The following is a 24,116-nucleotide window of genomic DNA, read 5'->3' on the forward strand; positions in this document are numbered from 1 at the left end:
TCATACAGGGTCACTCTGGAGTCTCCATGATAGGTGAGGATTTTAGGAACAGACGAAAGGAGGAGACCTGCACTGCCAACGACTCGGCACGGGGTGAGCACCCAGGAACACGAGAAGATTGAATGAGCTGCTTAGGATCATACAGGCAATGAATTATGGGAAAGGAATGGGCAATCATGTACACATAAAAGACTTGCGTAAAGTCACAGAAATACTACAACACACATTTTTTCACGTTGGCATTTTACATTTTTTCTTTTTCATTTTATTGTTATGTAGTCCCTTTTTATTGCTTACTTTGTAGGACTTCTTTAGTTGTACATTGTGCGATTGCCTTATTTTTTTTTTCTGTAAAGCACTTTGAGCTGCATTTCATGTAAGAAGGGTGCTATATAGTCACAGTTAAATACTGCTTATTTTAAATGTTATGTTTTAAGAGTACTTCTCGCACTTTATTTTCATGGAAGAAAATACTTGAGGTGCAATGAACAGAGTCCATTGAGCAGGAGTTCATATCTTGTTAACACCAACATTGTGATATTAAAAAAAATAAATAAAAATCAAGCTCAGTTTTCTCTTAAACACATTACAAAAAAACGCCGCAGCCATAGGGGTCTCTGCAAAACCAATAAGCATCAGTGCGGCTCTCGGCTTCTTCCTGGAGGGCTGTTGGTTTTTATTCTAAGCAGTTAGCTTGTCAGTTCCTGATGGTAATGGAAGATGTCAGTAAAATTACAGGGGATGGTTCACTCAGGTTTATTGTCTACAATCACAGAAATCACATACCGTGTGAATTTTAATTCTCAGTGAATTCCACAAGAGATGGTTTATACACCAGAGAGAATTCAGTCTTGCTTACCTGCTTATTAGAATTCTGAATCATTGAGGCGTTTTGTTCATTAGTTATCAGTTAACCTCAAGGCACACAGAAGATGTCCAAGGATGAAGCCACCAACTTACAGCCACTTTTTTCTTCATGGGCTTACACCACAGGGTCATGGGGTTGCCTAACTGCAGATGCAAATTGTTCAACTAGGTCACAACTTTATAGTGTTTTTTCATCCAAAATGGGGCAGGGGTTGCATTACGATGACTGCACAGCCACAACTATGGAAGACTAGGTGCATGTGGTCTTCGGGACAAAAAACAAGCCGAAGACTCCCTAGCAGTTTTACTATATTTGTGAACTTGGAGAGGCGTCAGCTGACTCTTAAGAATTAACCAGTGCAGAGAACGTGGACCCAACCTGTGCCTGGCTTTCGTAAGAAGACACTGGCGATACCATATCGTAGCCATCCTTTTAATCTTTATCTCAAGAAAATAACTCCAAGATAGACAATGTATTTAGTGAAAACTTCAACCCTTCCAATGGTGAGCTGTGGCGTTTGCTTCGTTTTGACGTTGTGTCTCTTCATCTGTGTCATTAGCACGACGTCGTTGTTGCTCGGTGGCGTTTGCGGCACACGAGTCTTTCGTAGTGAGAAGTGACATCTAGTGGCTGTGGTTCAATGTGAGCAGAACAGACTGCTCCACACACACACACACACCTCTGTCGTTTATACAGGGGGTCCTCGGGTTACAACGTCTTGACATACGACGTTTCAGGTTTACAACGCTCACTCCCATAAAAACTAAAAAAAATTGAGACGTGAGAAGGAATAAAGGTAAGGATTTTTTTTCCCACTCATTTTTTCTGTTACTACAGTACAGTATATTTATGTCCTTTTCCTGTGGCTTAGTTATGTTTTTATGTTCGAGATTATGATTTTGCAAATGTGTTAGGCTAGGTGAGCGACTTAGGGCAGAGTGTGTTTCGACTTACACCAAAATTCGGGTTACGTCACTGATGTAGGAACAGAACTGTGTCGTAACCCGAGGACCCCCTGTATATACTGAAGGTCTAATGTGCACACCAGAAATTGTGCATTTGCACCTACTGTAAGACACTCAAAATAAATGAGTGTGCTATTTTCTCCATAAAAGAAAAAAGGACTGCTAACTTTCAAAGAACAATACATTCTAACCTGGTATTCAAATTAAACATTTTCCATTATTGGCATTAACTGTTTCAGAATGTGCGTTTATGAAAACCTGAAGATCTGGAGTTTACAATTTTTTTCTCCTTCAGTACATTTTTTTCCCTAATTGATGGGTTCATTTTTACGTAATCTGCGTGTTATGGGGTTTACGGGTTTAATTTTATTTTGCTCATACTTTCAGTATGTAACATTTGATTGTTTATTAAGTTATTGCTCTGTGACTGTTGAGCTTTGGTCATCAAGTAGTGTGGTAGACAGTAAGACGTTAAGGACTTTCAAAACTCGACTTGATGTTTTCTTGGAGGAAACAAGTGGATAGGACTGGCGAGCTTTGTTGGGCTGAATGGCCTGTTCTCGTCTAGATTGTTCTAATTCTAATTCGCATCAAGATTTAGTGACAGGTTGCTGGGGTGGACACAGGAAGTTGTGACAGTACGAAGTCACCGAGAGTGACGGTACTTAAAAAAAATAGTTAGCAAAAGAGTTTAATGGGGGTTACTGAATTTGTATCAATAGCGTGTGCGTTATTTTTGACAACAATCGATTGGCTTTGACGTTAGTTATCTATTGATCACCCAGTAAGTCTGTAGCTTAACTTTGTGTCAATTTTTCCACCATTTCCCAATCCTTTGCACACCTTCACCACTTCCTTATTTAAAAGCTGCTCTCGTTTGTGTGTGCATTTCTCCTGTCCTTTTAGGATCAGTCTTAATAAAAAATCAATCCAGCATATTTCTACCAACATTCTTGCCCTTTTCTCTCCCAATAATCATTCCATTTTCTTTATCGGCTTGCACAGATGTGGCGACGATACGGAGAAGAAAAGGTGATGGGCTGACGCCGGGAGAGATCAGTGAACATCACTGCTCACAGTGTTCAGAAAGGGTCAGAGTAACACTTTTAGCTCACACTACAAGGCGACTGCTTGTCAGCCAGATGCTGCAGGCTTGCCGCTGACCACCAGCAGCTCACCACAAACCGAGACTGCGTGTGGTCAGAGTCTACAGCAATTCACCAGGTTAAGTCCTGTGTTCGGAGTACAGCCAAGCAGAGTACCCTACTCCCAGCCACAGAGCCCAAATGCTCTTGAGGGCCAGCAATGTGTTTCCGCAGATCATGAGGGATGTACAGTACGGTCAGGTGAAAAGACAAAATGCACGCTCTTTCAGTTCTTTAGATTCACTCATAGCCACCAAACATCCAATCCTCACGACGTCCTAAAAATCAAATTTTAGGTGACAAGCGAGATTCTACTTTGTCATTACTTATTCCCCAAAAAAAATAAGTCAGCATACATGGAGCAAATCACCACTAGAACCTCACACCAACAACCATCAAGAACTGCAGTGAAACAAGGTTGGATTCAGGCTGGAACAGGACATGGATACCTCTCAGGTAAGTCCACCATTAACTCCTCTTTCTGACACTTTATTCTTGAGAAAAATGGGAGGTCAGCTGTCTGAAACTGGATCATGCGATGGGACAAAGGATCTAAGCGCACTAACGCACACCTGAAAAAGAGAAGAATTAAAGCTTTCAGATAGCCAAGTCGAAGTCCAAAACCTCAGCTCTTTTGAGACGCTGTGGTGGAAACGCAAGTGAGCTGTGCATAAAGAAATGCCCTGAAACGTGATGGAAATGCTCTTGTAAAGACGAGCAGACCAAAATGACTCCGTTATAGTGGAAGACTTACACAGAAAACAAATGCTGCCAGTGCTGCTTCTTCAAACTATTAAATCACAGGGTGTACCTTTTAATATCAAGCAACAGAGCGTCACCGAAGATCCGATTTATTTAATTTCACTCTTACGGAGGACGGGAAAATTGTTAGTAATGTCCTGTAACAGAAAATAATACAACTTAAAAAGGGTGCAGTTACTTTTTTCCAGCAGCTCATCACAGGTCTGCATCCAAGTCTCCTATTGGTTGGCTGTTCAAGTTCGGTTTCAGCGAGAGGTACCATCATCCAATATGCAAACCATCCCCTCAAAAGTGCAAACCAGCAGAAATGTTACTGAAGTTATTACTGACTGCCAGTATTGCAGAATGTGATGTGGCGTACGTGGGTGCGAATATTGCATGCACAATAAGTTCAACTTTATTGTCGAGTGTAAAATGATATTCTTATTAGCATGTTTCCGCAAACCAGTTGAACCAACAAAGGCAGACAAAAAAAAAAAGTGCACTGCTTCCATTGAATATGGAAAACGTTACGGGTTACTGTGGGTTCAAGGCCTCTGCAGGCTCTGGGCATCTCTCATCCATATTAAAACTGCCCTGGGTATTCCCTTCCCTTGGATGTACACTTTAGTCTTTTAACAAATGCATCTCCAACCACCCGAAGCTTCATTTATTAAGCAATCTTATTTTAATTTCTACAAGCTTTTCGGCATTTACCAATGTGAACACAATATGGCTACCGTATATCCACATTAGCTTGTCATTCAATAAGCTTAACCTGCTGTGAATCAGGTTCAATTTCAGCTCTATTCCTGTCACTTTGCTCCGAGATGACAGTATCTTACAAGAGATAAAATAACATTAGGCTTCTCATCTCTGCAGCCCACCGAAAAAACAAAAATGTTCATAGCACATAGAAAAAGAATAAAACTGCATAAAAAGATAAATAAATAAAGCCCCTGTGATGCTGAACTGGATTAAGCTGGTGGTGAAATTATTATTATGTTAATAGCTATAAGCATGTTTGAATTTATAAAAGTAAAATTAGAACTGCAATTCACTATAACCAGCACAGATAAACTAGGTTATGCTATGACTGAATTTTAAATATACAGCGGGTACGGAAAGTATTCAGACCCCCTTCAATTTTTCAGTCTTTGTTATATTGCAGCCATTTGCTAAAATCATTTAAATTAATTTTTTCTTCATTAATGTACACACAGCACCCCATATTGACAGACAAAAAAAAAGAATTTTTGAAATTGTTGCAGATTTATTAAAAAAAGAACTCCACACATACCACTTAGAATTAAGGCCAAAAAGTTCTCTCTTGGAGTTTGCTAAAAGACACCTGAAGGACTCCGAGATGGTGAGAAATAAGATTCTCTGGTCTGATGAGACCAAGATAGAACTTTTTGGCCCTAATTCTAAGCGGTATCTGTGGAGACAACCAGGCACTGCTCATCACTTGTCCAATACAGTCCCCACAGTGAAGCATGGCGGTGGCAGCATCATGCTGTGGGGGTGTTTTTCAGCTGCAGGGACAGGACAACTGGTTGCAATCGAGGGAAAGATGAATGCGGCCAAGTACAGGGATATCCTGGACAAAAACCTTCTCCAGAGTGCTAAGGACCTCAGACTGGGCAGAAGGTTTACCTTCCAACAAGACAATGACCCGAAGCACACAGCTAAAATAACGAAGGAGTGGCTTCACAACAACTCTGTGACTTTTCTTCAATGGCCCAGCCAGAGCCCTGACTTAAACCCAATTGAGCGTCTCTGGAGAGACCTAAAAATGGCTGCCCACCAACGTTTACCATCCAACCTGACAGAACTGGAGGGGATCTGCAAGGAGGAATGGCAGAGGATCCCCAAATCCAGATGTGAAAAACTTGTTGCATCTTTCCCAAGAAGACTCATGGCTGTATTAGCTCAAAAGGGGGCTTCTACTAAATACTGAGCAAAGGGTGTGAATACTTAGGACCAGATGATATTTCAGTTTTTCTTTTTTTAATAAATCTGCAACAATTTCAAAAATTCTTTTTTCTTTGTCTGTCAATATGGAGTGCTGTGTGTACATTAATGAGGAAAAAAATTAATTTAAATGATTTTAGCTAATGGCTGCAATATAACAAAGAGTGAAAAATTGAAGGGGGTCTGAATACTTTCCGTACCCACTGCAGATGTAGCTTTTCACAATTCAATTTTGTGTATTAACCGGATTTCACATTTCATGGATTGTTAGTCGTTGGGTATGTCAAAGTTGCAGAGTGCAGCTGCTGCTGATGATGTCACCAGAAAATGTCAATTAAAATGTGACTGAAAATTACTGGCCACATCACATTTAGTGACTGAGTGCCGAAGTTCCAGCACAGTTGAGCTCGCTCCTCGCTGCCCGACGGAGCTGGGGCTGAATGAAGGCTTGACGGGTACAGCGAGCTCTGCCCTTTTATTCCTTTTTTCCTCCCATTTCTGTCGTGGTACGTAACACAAGAAACATCAGGGAGAGACGCTGCTCTTCTCTTCTCTTTGTGAGATCCAAAACACCCCATGTGCCATTTTCCTAATCAGTGCATTATATACAGTACATTGCACATTTCTGGAAGAGTATTCCTTGGTTGTCAGCTCTCATTTGCACACAGCCCAGCCCTGTGACTTAAACTGGTTTGATTTTCCCAGAGCAAGATGCAGACTAACTGGAGTGAGTTGCTTGGTCTGTCAGCCTAAGGGTCTGGCCTTCGCGAGAGAGCACCACCTCCTGCCTCTGATTCATGAAGATTATATAAATGAAAGGTCTGATTGAAAAGAAAAAAAAAAAAAAGAAATTGCTAGAAAAGTCGTCTAATGTGACATGGCCTTTAGCACTGCAGAACAGCACATGGTTTGCCCGCGATGTCTCTGCCACACTAATTTTACAGACACCTGTCAAGGGTCTTCCCCAGGGACTCTAGTCTCCTGCCCATTCTCAGAGCCATTATGTTCCATTGTTTTACAACCCCAAATTGTGAGCGAGCGTACTTTCTGATGACCTGGCATCGATTCACACAGTTTAAAAAGGCGCTGGCACCAGTATATTCATCCCTATCAACGGCCCATAATCGGGACCTACAGATCACCTGGACAGCATCAATAAATCAGTCGGTATAAACTCGTCCAAAGTATGAATGTCAATGGTATGTGGAGCTGTACCACCATTCTTATTGTGTGTTCAAGGCACAGGTTTATAAATCTGGGCCTACTGTACATCAGGAGGCGGTTTTCAGAGAAGTGAACACCAAACGGAGTTCAGTTTTCTGACAGCGTGTTACAATAATGAAAATATCACCACTTACATAATCTGTACAAGCATGTACAACTTTGTGTGGGTTTATATTGCAGAATCACTTGGCTTTGAAGATGCCATTAGAGACGTCTCCATTGTATTTTTCAGGTGCTTTGCTTTTCATTATTAAAGATTTTGGGCATATTTTGGTACCTAATAGTAAAAAAAAAAAAAAAGTATCAAAAAGCACCAACTCCTCTCAAGGTCAGGAAACAATTATGTAATTATTAACTTTGGGTGAGCTATTGTCTTTTGTATCAACACTGCAAAGAAGTATGAAAGAAGCAAATCTGACAACTGTCCATGTTCTTATTCAATTGACATACATTTGCTTATTTCACATCCCTTCAAGCGGGTTTTCAGCTGATCTTCTGCCGAAACAATTTAACCCATAAGCTGCTTGCCAACCCCACCCCCCCATGTCCTGGACAAATCTTTGAACTCAACCTTCTCTACTCTCTATTTCTACAACAGCTAAAATTGGAGAATAGATTAAGGAAGATAAACCCAATCATGTTGTCCAAGCCTTCAGAAAGACCAGAGGTTCCCCTTTCACAAATGGCCACCAGACAAATAAATGTAGCAGTGGATGACAGCCACAGAATGCCAACAGCTTGGCTATGCCAGTCTAGAGCAAACTCTTTCTTTTAATATGTGGGAAGTAGGCTATGCATCCGTGGCTTACATTTTGGATTATTCAACTTGGACATCCAGTTTAGGACCCAAGTACAGGGTATATACACAGAAAGACACCGACGGTAGTGCTTGTGGTAAATGCCATTAAAACAGCTATCAAAAATAAATAAATCAGTCCGTGCATGAAATGGATGGACGATTTACCTAGTACCTTGCAAACCCATTTTCTCCACGGACCAACCACAAATTACACCAATAGTCTCACACCCATCAATTTACTGCATATAAATAAGAAAACTTACTCTAGTGGACACACAGATCATTGTACAACAAGTTCTGTGCAGCTTGCTAGAAATCAGAAGGCTGTGGGGTCCACTGGCATTCCAGCCCATTGAACAGGTGCAGATGCCAGCCTGTTGTAACAGCCACAGGCCTCTCTGCTGCTAACGCTACACTCGTTCACAACTCTTCAACATGTGTGACCATTCAGATGTATCCCAGCACCAAACTGCCTCACCGATAGCGGAGCAGCATTAGCTCCTGCCTCAAGTCCCTTGCTGCCCTGTACTTGGTAATGGTAAATCAGAAAATGGATGGAGCTGATCGAACAGCTTTAGTTTTCTTTGAAAATTCCGTGTGAATATCACTTCTATGCTCTTTACTACTGCAAGTCAATAAGACAGTCCTGAAAGTGTATATATATATATGCACAATGACAGCATGCGATGAAGGCAACCCATCCACAGATGGTTTCTGTTTTGCACTTTATGTTGCTAAACAACGTTACTAATTCAGTGTAAATGAAGGTAAATGTATGGAAGCTCCTTCTTCTCCTTTTATTACTGTAGAATTAGAATGTTCCCGGCACCTCTGTGCTTGTCAGTTCAATACTCTATCCTCTTTTTTTTCTGTACAACTGCTTGTTATGATGATATACGTTCTTATTGTACACTCGGACAGATGGACTGATTTGTGTACTGAACATTACACAGATTTCAGGGTTGAGATCCTTATCCAAACTGCGATAGAGCTGTCAGACAGCCGAGTACGAACAGCACTGAATACAGCGACTTGCTAGGCAGGATGCCTCACAAAAGCTGTGCGTACCAAGGTGTACATAGCATCTCGCATGCAAATGCAAAACAGCATAGTTTTAGTAACTTTTGCTGGACCAATACATGTTTAGAAGTAAACACTCATATAGCATCTTGCAGGGATATGATACTCCATACACGTTTCTCACCTTTTTCATGATGCCGGTCTTCCTCTTGCTGAAAGTCGTATACCGTCTCAGCTTGTTGTCGATAAACTCCATTTTAATTTTGACTCGTCCTCGGGTCTTCTTGCCCGGCTTGGCCCCCGCCACTCCCCCGGACACCCCGCCGTAATTTCCAGCTGGCAGCCCGGATTCTTGCCCCCCGAGTCCGGCCTCCAAATCCTCCCTCTCCCGCTTCATTCCTTTCCTGGCGTCTCCCGGCATCATTGGCTCGTCGTCGTCCCCAGAGTCCGAATCAGCGTCGGAACCACTGTACACGGGCGCAGAGCTCTCTCGATCTGCGCCGGGACCACCAACGGTTCCCGGCAGAGCTGTCAGTCCAGCGCCGTTACCGGGCCGAGTGCCCCCACGAGAGACCCCAGATACCCCGCTGCCCCCCAACATCCCTGTCCCGCTGCCACTGACCCCAACTAAGGTAGATCTGGTCAGGCCGGTGCTCACTCCGTGTCCTACCACCCCGTGCAGTGCAGCGCTACCTCTGGCCGATCCAGAACCGTTCCCAGCTGGTGCCGACCCAACCTGGCTCGGCAACATAATACCTTGAGCTTCTGCGGTCGCAGAGCAAAGGAGGGTATCTAAAGCTACGATCAAGCCTTTCCTAGCGGGAATTTCAAAAAGAAAAGAAAAGATAAAAAGCCCGGCCCGCTGAAGTTGGGAGCCAAGTTTTAGAAGTGATGCTGCTCCATTAGCCCCACTACCCGGCCAAAAAAGCCGCACTATCCCCGGCGCACTCGAGTACAGCCGCCTCTGTTTCCAAAACTCGCTGCACTTTCTCCAAAAGGAAAGTGCGCAGCTCGCTCTCGTGCGCTTCCGCCGTACAATCTAGTCCCAGGTTCTCGGGCAGCGGACGGCCTCGCTTGGCTACCTGTTTTTTTAGAAAACTTCACCAAAATGCTCAAATGAGTCAGAGAACTCCAAATCACGCAAAAACCGAAGCGGTGATCATAAACGAAGATTTCACGCGCTTATTACAACTGTCGTGCCGCGGAGGCTCAGTGCACTTGGGCACTACTTTCCTCCATATAAAGAGATACAACGTTTCCTTTTATGGTTGTGACTCTCCTTATTTGGTGAGTCACAACTCCGCTGCTTGATTGGTCACAAGGTGATACTTGACCATTCGGATTGGTTGAGGGAGCAGACTTATTAGAATAAATGCCAAAATGGTTGCGCTCATTGTTACGTCATTAAAGTCTGCGACGACTCTTGCCGGCTTAAAGGGATAGCTACCGCCAAAAAGTTTCAGAAGAGCGACGCCAGAAAGAAATCCAAGGTAAGCTTAAAAAGTGTGCGTTACGTTAGCACAAAGTAGAAAAAAATGGTAAACGTTAAACAGCAATAATGCAGCGCAGTGCAGTGGAGATTTTGCAGAAGTCTGCAAAATTACACTCATAAAAATAGTTTTAATTGTGAATAGTTATTTTTATTTGCATTCATGAACACAATAAGAATATAATCAGGATGTCTCCACTGAAGAGAAATGTAATTAAAATGTAACAATTTATATAATCTCTTCATGTATACAATATTTTTCTGCATAAATTTAGCATGAAAATATTTATTCTAATATTTTTAAACCTATATGTAAAGAAAACAGCAATATATACATATTCATAGACTAACATACAAGTCCTCTAGTGTTTTTTTTTTGTTTTTTTTTAATCCAAATCTTAGTATGTTTGGCCTGTGGTTTGTATGCTGTTCCTTATGTGTGCACCCCAATGTCCCTGGTACCATCATTCCATACACTTGATATCCTGATGGAATCTTTTCCCCTACTTCTTCATTCATCACTCCAATATTTTCATGGGATAATTCCAAATGTGAATCCAAGGAGTAAAACTTAATATGTTTTTCACAGTCTTCTTATATAATATGCTATCGTAGCTGTCCATTTGCCTGTCCAGGATTTTAAATCACCTGAAGCTTGCAAACCGTTTGACCTATTGACCTGAAATTTGGTACACATGTACTATGTGACATCTACTGTCTGTTTTTGGGGTGATGGTTGTTGTTACTCTTTTTATTTTATTTTATTTTATTGTAGAATCAACTCTCAGCAGAGGGGCAGCAGTGCGGCCATGCGATTCATGCATACGGGCACCGTTCTTATCCCTACCACCTTCACCATCACTTCCCCTCCCTCTTCATATCTTAAATCATTCTTGAGGCAGATTGTGGCGCTTAAGTGAAAAATTTAAAAAAAATGTAATAAGTAATTGCAACACAAATGCTGACTTAATGAATTTTAATGTGAAAAGATGCAGACGCAAGAAGAGAAGAAGTGGCCGCTAGGGTGGAGAAGAGAAGAGCTGCTCAGGAAGCAGCAAGCGTATCAACTTCTGAACAAACGAATTCTAAACGTACAGAGAAAGAAAATGAAAACTAGGAATGCTTAAGTCAAGTGTATTCACTGCACGTTATTGTGCAGTGCGCCATTACTGGTTTCTTAATATTTTAGATCTTTATTGTTACCTACAAACTTGGAAATGAATTCTTTGAACTTTACCTCTGTCTTTCCTTTTAGGTCGTTCATCATACCATCATATTCTACATCAGAAATCAGTTTTCTAATCTCAGTACCCTGCTTCAATTTAGCCTCAGGCAAAGCTGTAAAGTTTCAGCACAAATACATAAAACAGGCTTCATCTTTTGATGGGGTTTTTCAAATACCAAGTTTAATATAAAGCATTGCCAGGGTCACTTTATCTGGATCCAATAAACTAGATGTGATGATGTTTTTGCCACTAAGCAGTAGCATGTTTTCTAGCTGACCATTGCTTCTGAACCCAATGTCAATTCTTCGCTCTGCTGTGCCACTCACAGAAAAAACATGGGAATTTTGTATGCCTAGACTACTGACTCAGTAACACACACAGAAATTTCAGGTTCCCACATATGAACCATCATTGTAGCTAATTTTCTTGAAAATTTTCAAGGCCTTTTAAAAAAAGATTTTAAAGTTACAAAATATTAAATTCAAACAAATTATCATTAAAATGAAATACTGATACAGTATATAATTATAGTGCAAAAACAATAAAAAAAAAACTGGCAGTTAAAAATGTGATTTGTGAAAAAAATGTACGTGATTCAATGCACAATAACCTATAGAAACCACATGAAACAATCACACTTTTTTAAAATGTGTTTTCTAGATTTTAAATTAAAAAGTGGTAAGAATTACAGTGTTGACAAAGAGGCTCATGCTGCTACCTAGCATCCAGCATCCCGGGTTTGTATCCTGCAAGCATCACATGCCAGGATGAGGTTTGGGTGTTCTGCCATATCCCCAGTGACATGCAGGTCATGTTAACTCATGCCATCTCCTTAAACACTTCTCTAGGTGAGGGACATGGTGGCTGACAAGTCTAATTTGTCTGCAGTCTGAGAAAGTGATCGTGTGTACAGTATTCCGTGATTGACTTTCCTTCTTGCCAGCATAGATTCTCAATTTGCTGCCAAATTGGATTAGAGGTTTAGAATGTATGCACCCTCAGTGGGCACCTTGTGAGGTACGCCCAGCTAGGAACCTGCCTCCCCAGTAGCCTGAATTCTCTGGGGCAAGGATCTGGAAACAATCCCCAGAAATTATGGTCCAGGGCAACTCCATAGCATCAGAAAATTCTTGTAATTTTCTTCTGATTTTTTCTGATCTTCTAGTGGATTAAGAATTTGGGACTGTGCAGGCCGTTGGAAGTACACTGAATTGGAACTACTGTACCTTGAGACGATGCATGCTTTGTAATATGGCATAATGCACTGCTTGAAATATGCAATGTGGAAACGTGTAGACTGCTGCCATGAAGGAATACATATAGAGAACCACAAAGCTAAAGTACAGGGTGGCAAATGATATTTAATTGATAATAAAAAGCTTTATGTATACCAAGAAAATATCCTCCACAATGTTACACTACTAACATCAGTCTGTACAGCTGACAAAAGATAGGATGGATAAATTAATTCACCAAACTGTGATAAGACAATCAAATTTGTCTGACCATTGTTTCTAATCTTCAGTTGTCCCCTTTTGATGATCATGTGTTCACTGTGGCTGCTTTTTCCTGTTCTTATCAGACCAAAGAGAAACCAAAATTGGTAATTATAGTGTGCAGCAAAAGTGTGATCTATGCTTTGGACAGAAGAAAAGACACTAAATGATAGATACATAGATTGATAGAGTACTGTAGTCCTTTATTTGTCCATTTTTCCCAAAGGAGAGATTTAGCAATATATACATTTCCTGTCAAAAGTGTATGTAATAAAATTTGAAAGTCTTCAAAAATGATAGTAAAGATTGCATTAGCGCAAACAAACCAAAATTATTACTCGGTGAAATAATGGAACAGCGAAAAGAGATTGAATACATTGTTCAGATTTAAACTTGAAGTCGGAGACTTGTAGATCGTCTAATTTGTGTTGCCATCAGGGAAAAGTAGTGTTTCTTCCCAATGAAGAGGCATATAAGTGACAATTTAAAAATGTGTTGTTTGGTGAAAGTGAAATCCACATACGTGAGTGGCAGAGATGTGAAGTGGCTGGCGAGTGAAGTGAGTAGGGGACAAAGCCACCTAGTGTATGTATATATATTTATGTATATATATATATATGTGTGTGTGTGTGTGTGTGTGTGTGTGTATATATATAATATGTGTATATATATATATATATATATGTATATGTATGTATATGTATATATATATATATATATATATATATATATATATATATATATATATATATATATATATGTATATATATATCACTATATTGGTAACAACAACATTTATTTATATAGCACATTTTCATACAAACAGTAGCTCAAAGTGCTTTACATATTAAAGAATAGAAAAATGAAAGACATAATTATAAAAAATAAATCAACATTAACATCGAATAAGAGTAAGGTTCAATGGCCAGGGGACAGAAAAACAAAAACTCCAGACGGCTGGAGAAAAAATAAAATCTGTAGGGATTCCAGACCATGATACCGCCCAGTCCCCTCTGGGAAAAATAAGACAAAATAAGAAATTAAAATAAGACAACATTAGTTAACAGAGAAAAGGAGTAAGGTCCGATGGCCAGGGTGGACAGAAAAAAAACTCCAGATGGCTGGAGAAAAAAAAAAATCTGCAGGGGCTCCAGGCCACGAGACCGCCCAGTCCCCTCTGTGCATTCTACCTCACGTAAATGAAACAGTCCTCTTTGTAGTTAGGGTTCTCACGGAGTCACTTGATGTTGATGGTCATACAGACTTCTGGCTTTTAATCCATCCATCATTGTTGGAACATCACAGTGCTTTGAGTAGATGCGCCACCACCAAAAAGACACTGGAAAAAGAAACAGAAGAGAGAGTAGGGGTTAGTACAGATTTTAGAGCCACCATGAATAGTTATTATAATTCTGCCTAACATAATTAAAACGTAAGTCACGTATTTAGTAATAACAGACATCAGCTTAGAGAATAAGTAGGGTAAAAACAATTGAACATTTATTTACGTTTATATGTGTTAGGTTTTTAATGTAGCACATCCTATGTTGTTAATTGAACCTGTTTATTATATACAGTATAATGAAGGATTATATATTATAATTTTAGTAAGAAATGTGGGAAAACATTCAGTACTAATTCTACTTGTGAAAGAAATGTGAAAAAATGTGAGTTCTAACTAAAAGCATAGCTAATTTGTAAATAATGGTTAGAACAAGCCTTTGCCAGTTTCTGTTTGGTAAATTCAAAAAGCCAAATCAAAATAGCATAGTGGCCACAAAATTAGCTGTGCTCATAAACCATTACATTATATGAAGTAATGTGAATATTATACAGTATACAACGAGCAATGACCATGTATAATTCCATCTTTGTCCAGCTGCCACCAGTCCACCCACAGCACTCACCAAGAATTACTGTACTTCTGGACTTCTAGTTCAACTAGGTACTTCCATATTAACTGCTTAAATTGGTGACTGACAGTGCAAAAAAGTTAAAATTCCAAACCCCTTATGAATTATTTCCCTTTCTATACCTTATGAAATATCCATCCATCCATTATCCAACACGCTATATCCTAACACAGTGTCACAGGGGTCTGCTGGAGCCAATCCCATCCAACAGAGGGCTTGTTTTGCTTTTTTTGTTTTTTTTCTTTCTACTTTTTCTTTGTATTCATTTTCAAAGTAATTGCTTGTATCCGTAATGTTGTTTTTATAGGAAACAAACCTTGGGGAGGGCGCCAGCCCACCACAGGGCACACACCCACACACCCACACACCAAGCACACACTAGGGACAATTTAGTATCACCTGCATGTCTATGGACTGTGGGAGGAAACCCATGCAGACTCCACACAGGGAGGACCTGGGAAGTGAACCCGGGTCTCCTAACTGCGAGGTAGCAGCGCTACCCACTGTCCCACCGTGGCGCCCCTTGTGAAATATAAAAATTATTATTATTTAATCACTTTGTAAGGATTATCTGGTCAACCTACCGGTGTGCAGGGAATATAAAAGGACTATGGGAGCTCCCAGATGGCGAGCTGAGCTGGGTGGTAGGAGGGCAATGCGTCTGGGAGTGGAAGATTGTACTATTGTGATTATTGTTTATTATATGGGTATAGTGGAGGAGAGGGTGCTTTGTGCACTGTGGCGATTTAATAAAGTCATCATTTGGACTTTTACCTGGTGTCTGGAGTCGTGGACAGGGGTTCAAGGGAGTGATAGCGCCCCCTATCTGTCACAGTACATATTTTTTTCTAAGGAATAGTTACAGGAGAGCCTATACCAGATGCACTGGGTGCATCAAAGAAACAAGTCCTGGATGTGAATCCCAGTCATGAATGCACCTACAATAACTCACAATTAGGCCATTTAATGCCACCAGTTAACCTATCGTACACATTTTTGGAAACTGGGGGACCACAAGTGTTTATGGAACACATCAATAAGGGGTCCAAACCCAACTCCATATAGACAGTGACACTGCGGAGAACTGTTCTCAGGAGCTGTGAAGAAGCAAAGTACACCACTGCCTACCATGCTGCCCCATTTACTGCACATCTATTTATATGGCAGATGGTTTTATCTAAATTTCATTTTGTCATAAGTATGTGAATACAAAGCAAGGAAAACATACAAGTGAAAAACAATAGGTATTGTATTTATTGAAAGAAGTTTATCCCACTCGAACTGCAGCATATATTATAATGGGCAGATGGCTTTAATGTAAGGGCACTTATATTATGTGACCATTTGCTCATGCAGTTCATAAAACCCCATTTTCTGTCTGTTGTAGAGAATTTAATTTAGTAAAATATTTCTACTGTCATCTCTCCAAAACACGCTGCACAAACAAAAATTAAAGTAAGGATGGACATGGCCCAAAGGGGTTAAGGCTAATGCCGCTGTTGTTTTCAGTGCAGGCCCTGGACACGAGACCGCAGGTACTTCACCAGCTCTCTCTTAGCTCTGGGATGGCAGGTTGATCCTGGTTACTATGGCAACCAAATTGTTAAACTTGATGCTGCATCAAATTAGATTTGATTAGATTAGACTTTTTTGTGCAACATGCAGAACAACCTAGGGCACTGGATATTTTAGAAATTAGGCAGGGATGTCAAGGCCCAAGGTAAAATTATGACAGATGTCACAATTACCAGGCAGCGGTATTTGCCATGACAGATTTTGAACACTTGTCTTCCTCTGATAGATTTTTGTAATCATATGCATTTTATCTGTTATTCCATTAGAGTTCCTGTCTTGGAAAATGTGTAGGAGGATACAGTGTGTGTGTGTTTAATGCACGTATGAAAATAATGTACACACGCAGGCACATGTGCATACTCGGTATATACAAGTATCTTTGCACTATTGAAACTCATTTTTTTTTGCTTTTCCCTAAGGCTCTCCTATGGCCTGGAGGGTGCAATTGATGAAGATACTTTTGTTAGGCTTATGCCTGCTTGCTTAGTGTTGAGCCTATGCTTCCAATTTGTCAGTGAACGTCTTGGCCAATATCACATCATTTATAACATGCATAAAGGCCTTGGAACGAATACCATTCATTATGGAGAATCTTCATAAAACAACCAATGTCAAGAAGTCCTTCTATGCTTGCCTGTAAACTGGAGCATCAACATTAGCACCTTGAGGACCCTAATGAACAACAGTGTTTCCATCTTGGCTTCTACAAGCATTTCATTGATTGTGGCCTAGTGCCTGAAACATTAGTCTTTCAACAACTGATGAAGTGTGAGATGATGATCTATTTACTTTACTTACCAAATGCATCAACTATATAAATATAAAAACATTTGGACTGTATTGATATACCAAACCTTCACAAAGTATTCAGACCCCTCCACTTTTTTCACATTTTTTTCACTTTTTGCAGTCCTGTGCAAGTTTTATTTGTACAGTTTTCAGACCCCTTCACTTTCTGCAGATTTAGATTTAATTTTAAATGGATACATTTGCTATTTTTTCACCCTTCATTCTACACTCAATAATCCAACATGACAAACTGCAAACATGTTTAGAGAAAGGTTTGCAAATTCATTAAAAATCAAAACCTGAAATCTTTCGTTTCTCAGTTTTCAGGCCCATTGCTGTGATCCTCCAAGTTCCGGTCAGGCATATCTTGTTTGCTTTTATTCTCCCCCGAGATGCATCTAGAAGTTAACTGTGGTCTAACTACAGCAAGTTGATTGATTGGACATGGTGGTGGCAACATATTCTTCGTGGTTGGGGCCCCAGAAGGCGGGGCCACCCTGACATCACCACTCCTGTCGACTGTCTGGCTATTTAAGTAAGAGCAGGGAAGGCTCAGGGGTAGGAAATCTTTACATTTGCGGTGGATTCTTAGGAGTTTTGCAATTTTTGTGTTGGTGTTACTGGTGTTCCCACAAGGAGGTGTTTCGTCATCGAGAGGAGTCACAGCGCACAGCTCAATGGCAACTCTTGTCTGTACCGGGAACTGAGAAGGACGGAACTGCGAGGGCTCTGAGGGCAGATAATCTGTGAGCAAGTGACACACCATCTGTGGTCTAGTGACCCACATCCTGCTTACAGAGGAATCGAAGCATTACGCACATCCAAATCTGTTCCTCAGAGAGTTGCAGTCAGGGCAGCTGATGGAACGATCCTTATGGATGACACTGCAGTTGTGACCCGCTGGGCTGGCTACTTTGAGCAGTTGTTCAAAGCTGATCCTCCGACTGGGACGTTGGATATTTCTGGGTCCACGATTCTTGAGGCTGATCGTCCAATTAGCTGTGAACCCCCCAGTCTCACTGAGATTGCACAGGTGGTGAACCAGCTGAGAGGAGGAAAGGCTGCAGGGATCTGTGGTATCCGGGGTGTACTTCTCCAGGCTGGTGGTATGGCTGTCCTCCTGGCATTGCAAGCAATCTTTGCTTCCATTTGGGAGACTGGCATCATCCCAACTGACTGGAAAATGGGACTTGTCATCCCTATCTGGAAAGGGAAGGGTGATTGCCTGGATTACGGCAACTACAGGGGGATAACACTACTCTCGGTGTCAGGTAAGGTCATCCTAAATAGGATCCGTGATCACTTGCTCAGCTACCAGAGCAGTGTGGTTTTACGCCCAAGAAGTCTAACATCGACTGCATCCTGGCACTGAGGGTTCTCATGGAGCTTCTTTTTAGCCTTTGTCAATTTTCGTAAAGCATTTCACTCAGTTGATCGAGCTGCCTTGTGGGACATCCTGAGGATTTGTGGGATCCCCACAAGGTTGCTGGATATCATGGCCGGCCCGTACACTGGTACTGTGAGTGGAGTGGAGGCAGGACCTCTGTGTTTTTCCCAGTTGATTCTGGGGTCCGTCAGGGGTCTGTTCTGCTCCTACTCTGTTCAATGCTTTTATGGACTGGGTGTTGGGCAAGGTCGTGGGGTCCAGCGGCTGTGGGGCATCTGTTGGTGAAGAAAGATTCACAGATCTTGACTTTGCTGACGATGCTGTGATCTTCACGGAGTCAATGGAGGCTCTGATTGGGGCTCTTGAGAGACTGAGTGAGGAGTCTGAGTGTCTGGGCTTGCGAGTGTCCTGATAAAAACCAACATCCAGGCCTTTAATGACCTCTTAGGCACGGCCATCAGAAGTGTGTCTGTTTGCGGAGAGAGTGTCGACCTTGTTGAGAACTTTACTTATCTTGACATTCGTGTCTCTGGTGACTCTTCATATGAAGTCAGTAGATGGATTGAGAGAGCATGGGGGGTCATGAGGTCGCTGGAAAGGGGTGTGTGGCGCTCCCGATATCTATGAAAAAGGAGGAAGGTCCAAGTCTTTAGAGTCCTGGTGCTTCCCGTCTTGCTATATGATTGCGAGACATGGACGCTATCCAGTGACCTGAGACGAAGACTGGACTCCTTTGGTACTGTGTCTCTCTAGAGAATCCTTGAGTACCACTGGTTTGACTTTGTGTCAAATGAGTGGTTGCTCATGGAGTCCCGAATGAGGCACATTACCTGCATTGTCAGTTACGGCAGTACAGCCATGTGGCGTGTTTCCCTGAGGGTGATCCAGCTCGTAAGATCCTCATTGTTGGAGACCCGAGTGGCTGGACCAGGCCAAGGGGTCATCCACGTAACACCTGGCTGTGACAGATAGAAGGTCATTTCCGGAGGGTGGGACTGGACCACTTGTCTGCCTGGATGGTTGCCAGTTGGGATCCCGAGCTGTTTCGTCATGTAGTGGGTGTGGCGACGTGCTGTACCAGTGCATGCTCCCTGACTTGACTTGACTTTCTAGACTTACTTTGCTTCTGTCATTGGACGTTGGATTTGTTTGCACTTGAATTACCTTTTAGGCAACTCCTTTGGCCTTTTTTTGTTCTTTTGACACTTTTCCTTGATTTTTTTTTCCTACTTTGTGAACAGATCCTTAATTTATAAAATTTGCCACTTTGTTCACAAGCTGGGGGGTTTATTGTTATCCTCTTTCTGATAGGGCTTTTTGCTTTATTATTTATACAATCCCAGCTTGGAAAAAGTTGAGATGGTATGGAAAATGCAAATACAAACCAAAAGCAGCGATTTCAGAATTGTCTTCGACTTTTAAATCATCACAAACAGTAGAAGGGAGTTAAATCAAATCAATAATTCAAATAATATTAGTCAACAGCAGACTGTTGTGCCAAGTATGGTGGCAAGTGTTTTATTACAGGATACGCACAATTCACTGGGTGAACATCCGTGGCTAGATTCAGTGTTGATAGATAGAATCTATTTGATTCTTATTGACCTCAGTTTGACAAATGGCAGTTTATATTGGCTTCTAGTACTGAGAAAGGAAAGCTCTGATTCCCATCAGCATTTTCAGTAGGATTGATGAAGAAGTATTTTACACCTCTGACTGTTATTTTACGTCATTTACATTTTACATGTACATTTTATTTACCAGAAAAAATCAGATAACTGCTTGCTGTTGTTATTCGCTGGAAATGGAGGCTGGTTTAGTCATGTTTACTCATCAAAAACAAGAGAAACACTTTAGTGCTGTGAACACAGACATACCACGTCTCCACATGTGTGCAGAGAAACACAATTATCACAAAAGGTGGATGGTTATTGACTTACCTTTGTACATATACTGAGACATGGCGCAATGTGAATAATGCACACCAAGCCATAGGAAGCTGCCACGTCAAATGAATGAACATCTGACTGACACGGAGGTGCCACTCATACATTGTGTACCGGCTGAGTTGATCCTTCGTTGCCTCACAGGGAACATTTGAGTTTGGCTCAATAACACCCCCTAGAGGACACAACCAATGGTGCCAGACACACGGAGTGTACTTGCTTACTCAGTGAAACTGCCCAACTTACACATGCAGGTATTACCTGGGTATTGAGTGCTGCACTTTGCTTGTCAGAGGAATTAGACTTTAAGTGGAAACCAGGTGGGAAACAAAAAGCAGCTGCTGAAAAGTAGAACAACTAAGTGGACGACAAGCAAAACCAAGGCAGGTCACAAAAAAACAATCCTTCAACTAGAGAATTCTAAAGGGTGGTAAGAAGCAAAAATGGAGGGAAGTATAAATTGTAACCGGTGGGAGCACTGAGAGGGAAATGTGGGCATTTGATAGTTTGGGTGAACCTTTTTAGAACAGAATAACGGACACAAGAGACACACAAGTCCTGTGCCTGATCTCAGTCTGTGATCTCCTTGTTTGCCAACAGGTTCTCCTGTCACATTCCCAGACTAGATTAGCTGGAGATTTTGGGAGTGTTCCTGTCTATGTGAGTGGGCAATGTGAAGGTCCAGGGTTGTTTCCAGTTTTGTACCCAGTTCTGCTTCAGCCCACCATACACCAGATGAGTTGATGAATGTTATGTTAATAACGATAGCAAAGCATAGCTGCTTGTTTCCTTCACGACAGGTATCAGCCCTGCCATCGTGCCAACCAGTCCGGTCACCAGATGGTTTCAAACAAAGACCACTTGGAGTTGGCTGAGAAAGTCATTCTTCTGTGAGCATTTAGCACCGTGTCCAGGTGGGTGTCCTTGCTCTACTTTTTAGTTTCCTTCAACGTTCTGAAGAGCACAGGAGGTTAATTGAGAAATTTGTCCAGCGTGTGTCATGTAACGGAATGGCAGCCCATTTACAGATGTTTCCCACCTTGAACCCAGTGCTGCTACATGGAATAGTTGTATTTCCCCTGTGACACAGTATTTAAGTGAGAAAGTTCTAGAAATGGTTGATGGATGGATATTTTTGATGGGCATTCTGTAGCACAAAAGGGGCTTTACCTATTCCTTTGTACTATATGGGCAAGACTACAAGTGCTGAGAAGCACGGCCACTAATCGGACATTTCACCGAGCTGCAGCACTCCATGTCAGACCTGAAACTTACACTTCTCTAAGTAGTGCATCCACATCCACCAAGGGAACTTTGACAACATGCCCCTTAAGGAACAAAGCTTTTTAGATTTTATTATCTAAGGAACCGGACATCAATTGGTTTAAATGAATCACATGATCTGCAGTGTTTTCTTTAAATTGTATGTTGTTTCCGCTAGTCTGTTTTTGGTGTAAGCCATATGTGATCTCTGTGCTTGAGCACCGTCTGATACGTACGTACCTGTTATCACATGCGAGCCAGTCAGCTGATCTTCCTTTTTTTTTTGTATGTACGTGTGTATACACACTATATATACTGCTCAAAAGAATTAAAGGAACACTTTTTAATCAGAGTATAGCATAAAGTCAATGAAACTTCTGGGATATTAATCTGGTCAGTTAAGTAGCAGAGGGGTTGTTAATCAGTTTCAGCTGCTGTGGTGTTAATGAAATTAACAACAGATGCACTAGAGGGGCAACAATGAGATGACCCCCAAAACAGGAATGGTTTAACAGGTGGAGGCCACTGACATTTTCCCCTCCTCATCTTTTCTGACTGTTTCTTCACTAGTTTTGCATTTGGCTACAGTCAGTGTCACTACTGGTAGCATGAGGCGATACCTGGACCCTACAGAGGTTGCACAGGTAGTCCAACTTCTCCAGGATGGCACATCAATACGTGTCATTGCCAGAAGGTTTGCTGTGTCTCCCTGCACAGTCTCAAGGGCATGGAGGAGATTCTAGGAGACAAGCAGTTACTCGAGGAGAGCTGGAGAGGGCCATAGAAGGTCCATAACCCATCAGCAGGACCAGTATCTGCTCCTTTGGGCAAGGAGGAACAGGATGAGCACTGCCAGAGCCCTACAAAATGACCTCCAGCAGGCCACTGGTGTGAATGTCTCTGACCAAACAACCAGAAAGACTTCATGAGGGTGACCCAAGGGCCCCATGTCCTCTAATGGGCCCTAAGCTCACTGCCCAGCAGCATGCAGCTTGATTGGCATTCACCATAGAATACCAGAATCGGCAGATACACCACTGGCGTCCTGTGCTTTTCACAGATGAGAGCAGGTTCACCCTGAGTATATGTGAAAGACGTGAAAGGTCAGGAGAACCTGTGGAGAATATTATGCTGCCTGTAACATCGTTTAGCATGACTGGTTTGGTGGTGGGTCAGTGATGATCTTGGAGGCATATCCATGCCCCGACGTTGTCAAGCATGCATACAAGCTCGTGGGGGCCACACAAGATACTGAAAAGCATTTTGAGCAGCAGAAATTAAGTTTTTGAAAAAATGGACTAGCCTGCCACATCTTCATTTCACTCTGATTTTAGGGTGTCTACACAATTGAGCCCGCTGTAGGCAGAAAACTTTCATTTCCATTAAAAGACTTGACATCCTTTTGTTCTTAAGACATTGCCCTGTCGTTATTTGTATAGATATCCAACTTCATATTGAGATCTGATGTATCTAATGTGTTTCTTTAAAGTGTTCCTTTAATTTTTGTGAGCAGTGTATATATATATATATATATATATATATATATATATATATATATATATATATGTATATGTAAACTGCTCAAAAAAATTTAAAGGAACACTCTGAAAACACATGAGATCTCAATGGGAAAAAAAATCCTGCTGGATATCTCTACTGATATGGAGTGGGTAAAGTGTTAGGAATGAAAGGATGGCACATCGTTTGATGGAAATGAAAATCATCAAACCACAGAGGGCTGACTTCAAAGACACCCTGAAAATCAAAGTGAAAAAATGGACTCGCCTGCCTGCCACATCATTTTGCCGAAATTTCATTGCAGCAACATAACATCATACTCAGTAGTTTGTATGCCTCCCCCCCATGTGCTTGTGTGCATGCCTGACAATGTCCCAGTGAGATGACGGTTGGTGTCCTGGGGGATCTCCTCCCAGATCTGGACCAGGGAATCACTGAGCTCCTGGACAGTCCAAGTTGCCAAAACATAATGTCCCACCCAGAGGTGTTCTATTGGATTTAGGTCAGGTGAGTATGGGGGGTCAGTCAATGGTATCAATTCCTTCATCCTCCAGGAACTGCCTGCATACTCTCGCCACATTAGGCCGGGCATTGTCATCTACAAGGAGGAACTGAGGACCCACTGCACTAGCATAGGGTCTAAAAATGGGTCCAAGGATTTCATCCCGATACCTAATGGCAGTCAAAATGCTGTTGTCTAGCCTGTAGAGGTCTGTGCTTCCCTCCATGGATATCCCTCCCCAGACCATTACTGACCCACCACCAAACCAGTCACGCT

At 41.7% G+C, this 24,116-nt stretch overlaps 1 protein-coding gene across 2 annotated transcripts; it reads right to left on the bottom strand.

Moving 5' to 3' along the window:
- Positions 1 to 6,427: 6,427 nt before the first annotated feature.
- srfb (serum response factor b) lies at positions 6,428 to 9,885 on the bottom strand. 2 transcript variants are annotated; one of them, XM_039739087.1, is made up of 2 exons: positions 8,921 to 9,885; positions 6,428 to 6,514 (listed from the first exon to the last, which is right to left on the bottom strand). In XM_039739087.1, exons 1-2 carry the CDS (start codon positions 9,485 to 9,487, stop codon positions 6,443 to 6,445), a joined length of 639 nt encoding a protein of 212 aa, XP_039595021.1. In that variant the 5' UTR covers positions 9,488 to 9,885; the 3' UTR covers positions 6,428 to 6,442. The 2 variants fall into 2 exon arrangements, with proteins under 2 accessions (XP_039595021.1, XP_039595022.1); XM_039739088.1 differs by lacking the exon at positions 6,428 to 6,514 and adding an exon at positions 7,098 to 7,194 and having other exon boundaries at positions 8,921 to 9,882.
- Between the last annotated feature and the right edge of the window lie 14,231 nt (positions 9,886 to 24,116).

The sequence above is a fragment of the Polypterus senegalus genome, chromosome 16 (assembly GCF_016835505.1).
Source record: "Polypterus senegalus isolate Bchr_013 chromosome 16, ASM1683550v1, whole genome shotgun sequence".
Taxonomy (NCBI): Eukaryota; Metazoa; Chordata; class Cladistia; order Polypteriformes; family Polypteridae; genus Polypterus; species Polypterus senegalus.

What these genes read in the sequence shown, in the direction of transcription:
- srfb (XM_039739087.1), bottom strand. Translation starts at nt 9,487, where the DNA reads ATGTTGCCGAGCCAGGTTGGGTCGGCACCAGCTGGGAACGGTTCTGGA. An exon ending in AGACCGGCATCATGAAAAAG is followed by an intron (nt 6,515 to 8,920) that starts GTGAGAAACGTG and finishes CTTTTCAATCAG; the next exon opens with ACCTTTCATTTATATAATCT.